General features: G+C 35.0%; 1 protein-coding gene across 2 annotated transcripts; it reads left to right on the top strand.

Moving 5' to 3' along the window:
* The first annotated feature begins 361 nt into the window (after positions 1-361).
* LOC116128277 (protein ROOT HAIR DEFECTIVE 3 homolog 2-like) lies at positions 362-7,477 on the top strand. 2 transcript variants are annotated; one of them, XM_031413988.1, is made up of 20 exons: positions 362-612; positions 851-917; positions 1,010-1,112; positions 1,791-1,861; positions 2,756-2,819; positions 2,928-2,993; positions 3,098-3,145; positions 3,230-3,292; positions 3,412-3,468; positions 3,713-3,871; positions 4,003-4,071; positions 4,158-4,249; positions 4,684-4,762; positions 5,516-5,681; positions 6,034-6,158; positions 6,286-6,548; positions 6,632-6,728; positions 6,821-6,949; positions 7,026-7,130; positions 7,269-7,477. In XM_031413988.1, exons 1-20 carry the CDS (start codon positions 462-464, stop codon positions 7,374-7,376), a joined length of 2,082 nt encoding a protein of 693 aa, XP_031269848.1. In that variant the 5' UTR covers positions 362-461; the 3' UTR covers positions 7,377-7,477. The 2 variants fall into 2 exon arrangements, with proteins under 2 accessions (XP_031269848.1, XP_031269849.1); XM_031413989.1 differs by lacking the exons at positions 362-612; positions 1,791-1,861.
* The last annotated feature ends 2,973 nt before the right edge of the window (positions 7,478-10,450 follow it).

Below are 10,450 nucleotides of genomic sequence, written 5' to 3' on the forward strand. Positions count from 1 at the left end.
TGTACTCTTAGAATTTATAATATGATGGGTTAATAAATATTTATGATACTGATCCTCTACTGTTTATTTTAGCACAAAAAACTTAGTGATAGGAGCAATTTTGTTATTATTATAACATTATTGTGGGACTGAAACTTTAATCATATTTTAGGGGTATTTATGTTATAAACCCTAGTATTCATAAATCACATGAAAGAATATTCATTTGGATATGATATTAAATCAATCACTTTAAACCAACGTACAATAACGAAAAAAGTTTCCAAAAGTAAAGAGAAACCCACGTGTCGTCTCCTTGACTTGCCAAGTCAGTTTGTCTTTTATCTCCTTCTTCCTTCACCTTCTAGTCTTCTACTTGTGAGCTGTGACTCGTCCACTTCATTTTTTCTATTAGACTCTCAATTTCTACTTCTTTCTTTTTCAATTTGATTCCCTCAAACCCTAGAATTTTTCGCTTCCTTATGGCTGAAGTCTCTCCTTGCTCTGTCCAACTCATTGCCGGTAACGGCTACTTCAATGTCGACGGTCTCCACCACTTCGTCCGCGCCACCAACCTCCCCGATCGCGGCCGCGACTACGCCGTCGTCGCCATCGTGGGCCCACAAAGTAGTGGTATATATGCTTCTGAAGTTCGATCTTTTTAAATTTGTTCCAGATTTCACTGATTTATGACGTTTAATTTGAAAAGTTTCCGCTTTGGTTTTGTTGTAATAATAAATATGATGTTGCAAAATTTCGGTTTTTTATTTTTTATTTTAATTAAATGTAAGGTTTTTCACGTTTTCATTGTGATTTAATGCTCTGTTGGCTTAGTATCTTTTTTTTTCTTTTTATTCTTAATGGTGAACAGGGAAGAGTACTTTAATGAACCATCTTTTTGATACAAAATTCAAAGAGATGGATGCATTTGAAGGAAGGTTGGTTGTTTGAGTTTCTTAAATTCGTTTATTTTGCAGCTTAATGTAAGAGATTCGTAAATTTTATTTTATTTATTTATCATTTTGGGCAGGAGTCAAACAACTAAGGGAATTTGGATAGATAAGTGTGCTGGCATTGAACCTTTCACTATTGCCATGGATTTAGAGGGAACTGATGGCAGTGAAAGAGGCGAGGTAATAAGCTTTGTGTGGATATCTTCAATTTGTAACGGAAATGGGGTTATGTTTTCCTGTGAAGAAGGCCTGTGTAGCATATAGATCTTAGTTAATTTTTCTGCAGTTATATTTGGCAGTACATATGAGTATAATATGCCATGGGTGTCAATAGAAGGTTCAGGAATTTTCATATGTGTTCAAACTCCTATTGACTCACAGATACATCAGAACTGTGTCCCCTGAATTTTAGTTTAATTTGTATTAGCACTGAAACCAAATAATACATGATGCTTTGTGGGGAAGGTGCTGTTATGAAAACTTTAAGCAATTGCTAGTTACTGAGTTGTGTGATATTTCATTGCTCTAAGTTAGGGACTGAAGCGGGTTAACAATTTATAAGAGAATCATGATATTTTTTTCTATTTATAATGGCAAACCAAAGTGAAATCCTTGCTATCGTCAAAAGGTGATGTTTCATTCATCATTTAAGTTTGAATTCTGGAGAACCCTGTCAGAGTCAGACCAAATTCACAATTTGATCTTTGTGGGGCTTAAAGTTATTTATAGTGCTTTATGGATTTCTAGGGATGCCTGTAGACATATTTTGCACTTTCATTTGGGTGGAATTGTATGAGTTAGTGTTGATATATTTTCATCACCCATAAAGTGTGTCTGCAATTTTTTATTTTTTTTCAGGATGACACTGCATTCGAGAAGCAGAGTGCCCTTTTTGCTTTGGCAATTGCAGATGTTGTAGTGATAAACATGTAAGTCTCTTTGATCTAGTATATAGAGCTGCAAATATGTTGGCATTGCAGACTCAAACTTGGTTCGGGAATTACTGTGTTGACAAGTACAGGCTTTCCTACAAAAAGGAGAATGGCCTTGGGCTAATTAGGCTTTGGGCTTAAAGAAATTAGAGATAATATAGTTTGTTGTAAACAATATATCTTATATGATATGTGCAAAATATTATATATTCTTGGCATGATCTGTATAATCTACTTAGGTATATGTAGCTTCAGTTATGCATGTGAGTAGTCTAGGCTGGTCTAGGCCTGGCCATTCTCTAAGGTTGCCTAAGGTTTTTAAAATCTGGATTTCTCTGGTCCATCGACCTATATGGCTTACATGGTTCCCCTCTTTGCTGTTACTTTGGCCTGCCAATGCTTAGCCCTTGTTTTCTTTTTAAAGTAGTATCTGAACAGGCATTGGTATCATTGCACTAATTCTAATTCCAGGAAGCAGCATTTTATTTAATTGTGATTCGATGTTTAAAAACCATTGTATCAGGATAAGTTTTAGCAATTTATATTTTCCCTCTCCTCTCCCCCCCCCCCCCCCCCCCCCCCCCCCCCCCCCCCCACCCCCCCCCCCCCCCCCCCCCCCCCCCCCCCCCCCCCCCCCGCCAAAAAAAAAAAAGATCGGTGAATTCTTCTTTTTCATCTTTGCTGTTGCTGTTGTCTGTACATAAGTTTATTTTTCTTTACAAAATTTGATTTGGAATGGAAGCCTTTGATCAGAAATGGACACTGTTTAACATTCAGATCTATATCCTAGAGTTTCTTAAATGTGTGGACTAGAGGCATAGAAAACTCATGGTAACACAAACGTTTAGATGTCACTTCAAGTGTTAATAAAGTGTTTAATGTCATATGTAGTTGGTGCCATGATATCGGTCGGGAGCAGGCTTCCAATAGACCTCTTCTTAAAACAGTTTTTCAGGTACTCTAGCCAGTTGTACAGGGTCAATGTGTTGTTGTCTTTTTATTGTATATAACAATATTGTCTGCTTATTTCACATAATGATCTGGTTTTCTGTGCTGTGTGTAGGTCATGATGCGTTTATTTAGCCCACGTAAAACAACTCTTCTATTTGTTATACGTGATAAAACAAAGGTGTGCACTTGCACTTTATATTTTTCCTTTACTCTTCATTCCTTTTGTGGAAGGGCCTTTCTCTTCTCTTTTGAATCAATAACTATTCATGACTCTCCTTGCAGACCCCGCTTGAAAAATTAGAGTCTAATTTAAGAGAAGATATCAAGAAGGTATATTTATTTATGTTTGCTCACATTCGATTTGTTCATTCTTTTTTTTTTCCTCAGCATTTTGATAGTTGGTGATTTCTACAGATTTGGGAAGCAGTTACTAAACCCCGGGACCATGAAGGTGCTCCTCTCAGTGAGTTTTTTAATGTAAGTAAATGTTCTCTAATTTTCTCTAAATGTTCTCAATTTTCTCTGTATCTCTATGACTGATTCATTTTCTGGAATTGTGTTATATTTTACCTTTTAATTTATTACTCGACATGTAGGTGGAGGTCACTGCTTTATCTAGCTATGAAGATAAGGAGGAGGAGTTTAAAGAGCAGGTAGCCATTAATAAGATTAGGAAGTTTATCAAGCCTTAACTAATATGGGTTACGACCGTTACTGGTTCAACTGAATTTGAAGTGTGTTGTAGCATTCTTTCAGTCTTCATATGTTTACCTAAATAATCACTGTTCGAAATCCTTGGCATTGTGGCATATTGGCCTAATTAAGCATTACAGATTTTGTGAAATAAATAGCTTACAGTTGATATCTAGAGTCTTACAGTCTGGACATGTTATACAGGTTGCTGAACTGAGGCAGCGGTTTTTCCATTCCATCTCTCCAGGAGGACTAGCCGGTGATACACAAGGAGTTGTTCCTGCCTCAGGATTTTCCTTTAGTGTACAGCAGATATGGAATCTTATAAAAGAAAACAAGGACCTGGATCTTCCTGCTCTTAAGGTTTTTAATTTTCCTTGTGCATATCTTTTGTTGGTTTTTCAATTTCATTGACATATATATATATATATATATATATATATATATACACACACAATTTTTTTAATTAAGAAATATTTGTTAACGTTAATCAGGTAATGGTTGCCACTTTTCGGTGTGAGGAAATTGCCAATGAGAAGCTCCGTCTGTTGTCAGTTGATGAGGTTCTTTTACATACATCTCCCTTGCGGGAATTACTTGTCTGATCGAAAAATTATCTGTTAGCCAGTACTTAAATGATTTGTTGCAGGATTGGTTGGCTCTGAAGGAAGCTATTCAAGTGGGTCCTGTTCCAGGATTTGGTAAAAAGCTTAGCTCTGTTCTGGACACCTATCTTTCAGAGTAAGTTAACATCTGTGTCTGATATATTATCAAATCTAATAATATGATTTGACTTGTTTTAATAGTGATGTAAATCTCTCAAAATACATCTGCAATTTGTATTTAAGATATTTCATGAGGCTATCCTTGTAAGACTACCAGCAGCCAAGACCATGGCATACGTAAAGAAAATTTTCTGTGTATATTTTATCCTTAAACTTCTGTGGATTGCTTGGAAGTCAATGATAATTGATGTTTAACTGAAAGTAAAGGGTGTAAATTTTATATCTAAACTCCCTGAAGTTATAGAATTTAGAATGACTACCTCTACCCCTATCTGTGATGTTTTACCGGATATTGTGCACTGACAGTCTTGGAGTATTTTCTTTGATCCAAATCTGTTTGGAAGCTCTGAATCTGATTTGGTTTCTTATGCTAAATTCTATTTTTCATAGTTATGACAAGGAAACGATCTACTTTGATGAAGTTGTAAGAATTCGAAAACGACAAGATTTGGAGTCACAAGCAATTTATGTAAGGTTCAACCTACTTATTAAGTATGTTATTCATTCTTGCTATTGAGAAAAGAACTTTTATGAAATTGTCATGATGTATGTTGAACTTACAGGCAAAACTTTATGGTTTCATGTGAGGGCACCTTAAAAGTATCTTAACACAAATAGATGCACTTTTTACTTTTTATGCTATCAGTTACGATTTCCAAATTGTGTTTAATGGTGGACAGCTTAACTATTTTGAGTATTTTCCATGAATCATTAAAATGCTAAAGTTGTACTGAATTTGGGGTGGTCATAACGTATGCCCTAAAACACAAGTTAAGTACACCAAAGAACAACAATTCTCTATGCTATTCATTTACAAGACAAATGACTTATTTTAAATGCACTGATATCATCAAAATTTTGTATTTAGTGGCTTATCCTACTGCACAGTTTCAGTTGCCATATCATTTTTTTTTCATTTTGTTTAATTGTCATTATTTTTCACTTCTCTAATCAAATCATGCTACATTAGTTTGTATATGTTAGTTCATATGGAGAGTTTGTAGACGTTGTATTATTTGTTTATGAATACTGCCTACCGAGTGGGCAAATCAGGAGAGCTTCCTGTTATTTTTGACAACAGATGGGGGTTACATTTGGGTTTTATTTTTATTTTTTTATTTTTATTTTTTTTAAATAGAGGGTTCATCTTCATCTTGTTCCTGTAGGTTTTATTATTTTTATGCTTTGTTCATTTATTCACAATGTCTCTTGAATTTTCCAGATTTTCCACCCCGCGTATAATTGCATGTTGGATCATCTATACTCTAAAGTGTTTGATAGTTTTAAGATCAGCTTGGAACAATTACTAAACGAAGGGGAAGGTTTTGCTGCTGCTGTTCGCACTTGTCTTCAATCTTGTCTGCTGGAGTTTGACCAAGGATGTGCTGGTAAGAAAACTTTATATAATTTGCGTCCTTATGAGTTCTCTGCATGTTCTTTTATTTGTACAAATTTGATTGGCTACTGACACTTTTGTTAAAGTGATAGTCAATCTTTGTATTTTGTTCCCTCTATTGGACTACTAGTTTTTACAGAAAGTGATCTGTAACTTCTCAACTGTTTCTGTGATCTAAGCCGAATGCTTCTCTTCATTTATTGTTTTTTATTTGCGTCTTCTTGATTACTGGCATTTCCCTTCAACTGTGAGCTAGACCACAACTGTAAACTAGTTTTCCTTCATGATTGGACCTATTAATTTGTTTACTTGCAATTCAACGACTTGTTCTTCCCCTTCCTTAGATGTTGCTATAATACAGACTAATTGGGATGCTTCAAAAGTTCGGAAAGAACTTCACCATGACATTCATGAACATGCATCAATGGTTTGTCGTGCAAAGCTGTCTGAAATCAAAACTAACTATGAGGTTATTTTCTTGGTTAATGCACAATTTATTATTGTAATCATAGTCAATGATTTTTATTTTTATCTTTTAAAACCTTACATTAATGTTTAATTGAATGATTGAGTACTGATACCATATTGATGTTCAGGAAAAATTGTCTGCAGCACTTACTGAACCTATGAAATATCTATTTGAAGTTGGTTGTGAGGATACTTGGGCTTCAGTAAGAAGGCTTCTTGAACGTGAGACTAAAGCTGCTGCATTTGGGCTTTCGAATGCAATTGCTGGTTTTGAGTTGGACAAAGCTAGTAGTGATGCAATGGTTCAAAATTTAAGGAGCTATGCAAGAATTGTGGTGGAGAAAAAAGCAAGAGAAGAAGTTGGCAAAGTTTTGATCCACATGAAGGATAGGTAAAGAGCTTGATTGTGCTATTGTAGATTGTCTAATCTTAATTCTCATCCTTGTTGCATAATACCTTGAAATTTTATTTCAGATTCTTAATAGTATTCAATCATGACAATGATTCAATGCCAAGGGTTTGGACTAGAGAAGTGGACATTAAAACTATTTTGAAGAATGCCCAGTCTGCGGTAATTTTCAAGGATTTTAATGTGAGGGAGGGAGTTAAATTAGCTTTACACTGATAACACCTAACTATTTTTTTGTCATTGCTTTCTTTTAGTCACTAAGGGCACTGTCAGACATGGCTGTTATACGCTTGGATGAGAAGCCAGATATGGTTAGAAACTTACTTTTTTCCTCACTCATGGGTGGAACTGTTGACACTCTAGCCTCAAACACATGGGAGCAGGTAGTATTGTGTTTGGTCTTATTGTATTATCATTTTCTTGAATCGTATTTCTCATTTATAATGGAACATGTGTTAGGTTTCTCCAAGCGATATGTTGAAATCACCCATAGAATGTATGTATTTGTGGAATCAATTCAAGGAAGAGACCAAGTATGTGGTCAATCAAGCAATGTCAGCACAGGTAAATTATTATACACTACTTGTCAGAAAATTTTGTTAGCATACATCATTGTATAAGTTTATGCTACAAATTTTATGCTATGAGTTTACAAAATTTATGTTGACGTGTTAGTATATATGGCTGTTTTACTTATGGCAGGAGGCTCACAAACCGCGTAACAACTGGTTACCCTCTCCATGGGCATTGGCACCTGTAGTTGCTGCATTTTTTGGCTTTGTTACTGATGAGGTCAAAGAAAATATGTGATTGTTGTCATGTTTGTTTTATAGCATTAGACAACACTAAAACCTTGTACTGTATTAAATGGTTTTAGTATTTTGTTTGACTCACAGGGGATTTTTTTTTTTTTTTTTGTATAGGATAATAAGTAAATATATAACTCTGTAAAAAACACTAAACCGGTCATGACCTCGATGAGTTGACCTCTCTATTTTAGTGGACTGTCCAAGACTAATCATTGTAGTCAATTATCATGGGTTGACCATGCTCTTAATTTTGGATATTATGTTGAGATTTCTAAAATATTCTTTAATCTCTTATTTTTGTCGGGCTTAAGATACTCAGTGATATTATGTAATACCTTTATTATGTTAGTATATTATGTAATTTAAAATTAACATAACTAAGAGATCTAATGAATTATATTCTTTCTATACAAGGACTTGAAAATAAATAAATTAAAACCGACAATTCTTCGTTCAAATATGGTACAGAGCCACTCTCCATCTAAAAAATTGCTCATTGTAGAGCAACCGCTGGTGAACTTTTGGCGAGTAACCATTCATCCTGTCGTCAATCCAAGAAGGAGAAAACGACCTACCCCAATCAACCAAAACACCAACCTCAACCAATCAAACCAAACCACCACTGCCATATGCATTTCATCTTAAAGTCCCTAGCGGCAGAAGACAATTCTAGCCATCTTCAACTCTCCAACCATTGCAACTTCAACACTCTCCCAATCAACTACCATAAACCAAATAATAGCCATCAAACCCAGCATTAATAGCACCAATCTGTCCGAGCAACTCACATCACCAAGACACCCAATCAAAGCAAGCAAACCATACCATCAAACCCATACCATCGGAAATCATACCATCTAATCCATACCCAACTTTCATCAAACCCAATTGGAAATCCATACCCAATCAGAAATCCATACCCGAAGCCACCGCCGCCGCCAAATTCCAAACATCGCCGACAGAAGCCCAAAGCCGAAACGCTGCAGGTCTGACGCCTACGCCTTTGGCTTTCGCCATTAACTTTGCCTGCTACTAACGCCGTGCCTACATAACCGGCTGTCGCCACCATATTCAACCGCTGCTAATGTCGTCGATCTGCTGTCACCAACTCCTATCTGTCGCCGGCGACTTTGATTTGGCGCTTTTGTGCCGTCGTGAATCGTCTCCTTTTTCTTGGTCCAAAGAGAGTTTGTTGCGTTTGTTTACTTTGTTTTAACTATGAAAAATGTTATCCTAGACCATACAAAGAGAAGATTACTGATATCAGCACGAACAAAAAACGAAAACAGTTCGAGAAATCATGAAATGGGTTGTCTTTTATACCTTTTTTGTACGTGTCTTTATAAAAACTAGTATTGCTCTTTTAATTTTTTTTAGTTTTATTTATTCTTTTATTCTCTAAGTTATATTAAAAAAAAAAAAGTAAAAAAACGGAAAAAAAGGTCACAAAGGGGTCAAAGTCAACGACAAAGTAAAAAAAAAGAGTCAAAAAAATAAGTAACAAAGAAAAAAATGATGCGTAGAGAAATTCTACGCAAAAACCCGGATCTGAATTTTGTTGAAACTTCAACAATGGTAGCTGAGAATGAGAGTCAGCATGCACAGATGAAACTCGATAAGTCTAACAACAACAAGAAGAGAAGTTCTATTGCTGCTGTTGTGGAAAAGAAAAAGAACGTCAAACAATATGCAATCTCTCACTTGACAAGTATTTACTGAGTATTTTATATAGAGAATCCAGAGAATTGCTAGCTTAGAAAGGGTGTTTGTCTAAATTTTTTATCCTCAATCTAGTTATAAAATACTATCACACAATGACTATTTCTCACATATATAAAAATAATAAGAATAATTTGCTAATGACCCGGAAGCGTGAAGATGTTCTCTAAATATTATTATTACAAAAAATACATACATAAATCTACATTAATTCCTTCACTGAGACAGTGTGTGCAACCCTCTCGCCAGCTTGACGTTTCTCGACCGCTACAATCTAATACCTGCAAAAATAAAGAAAGCAACGAGGTGAGCTATAAATGCTCAGTAAGTAAATTAAATCTAACTATGCTCTTACTCCGCTGTCCCCATTTTCGCTGTACTGTTTCTAAATTTATGTTTACTTTCTCTCTTTATTCTCAGGCGTACTACTTAGCAGTCTTATATTTTTCTCAAATCTTTCTAATGCTGTGCTATTCTTTATTATTTTATTTCTTTTCTCTACTAGATTATATCTTTCTGTTTCTTTCTCTACTCAACAAATTGTTAAGTTTCCTTCCTATTTGTCATGTTTTTAATTTCTATTATTTTCTAACATATATTAATTTTTGTTCCTTTCTTGTATATCTCTAATTTCTTTTCTATTCTTGTAGGCTTCCATTTTCTTTTTCTCTCTATTTTCATGGGCTTTTATTTTATTTTCTTCTCTATTTTATGGGCTTCTATTTTCTTTTCTTGGCTAGTCAGACACGCTGTAATAAAATAAATTCTTTAATCTATGCATAAATGCATAAAAGGCAATGCACATAAAATGTCTGATGCATATGCAAATGATCATGTTTGTATTCTTTCTTAAAATTCTTTTATAATTCTTTTTGAAATTCTTTTCCTTTCTTTTTGAAATTCTTTCTGTTTTCTATTTCTTATTCTATTTTTCTTTCTTTTTCTCTTTCTGTATTCTGTCCTGGTTTGCCGATCGGACGAGGCTGAGGCATGGATTTGGAACCTTGGTCGTGTGAGCGTATTCTGAAATTCTTTTTAGGTACAATCCTCATCCACATGCACTTCTAGCGGACTGTACAATTCTATTTTCTATTCTGAGGCTGCTCACTGATGGCGGCGTGCATGTGGGAAACTTCTGCATCTCTGTCGCCACTAACTAACGCAGCGAATGCTCACAGGTTCCCTATCGCAACAACCTTTTGAAAACATGCTCTGTAAATCTGAAAAATAACTAGTTAGAAATTTTTCAATAATTTTAAAATTTTTGAAATACATGCTATGCTATGTCATGGATTTATATGTTGTCTATGCATGATCCCAAAATACGTGTCTGACTCTGGCTTGTATTCTATTAAT

This window comes from Pistacia vera, unplaced genomic scaffold (genome assembly GCF_008641045.1).
Source record: "Pistacia vera cultivar Batoury unplaced genomic scaffold, PisVer_v2 Contig199, whole genome shotgun sequence".
Taxonomy (NCBI): domain Eukaryota; kingdom Viridiplantae; phylum Streptophyta; class Magnoliopsida; order Sapindales; family Anacardiaceae; genus Pistacia; species Pistacia vera.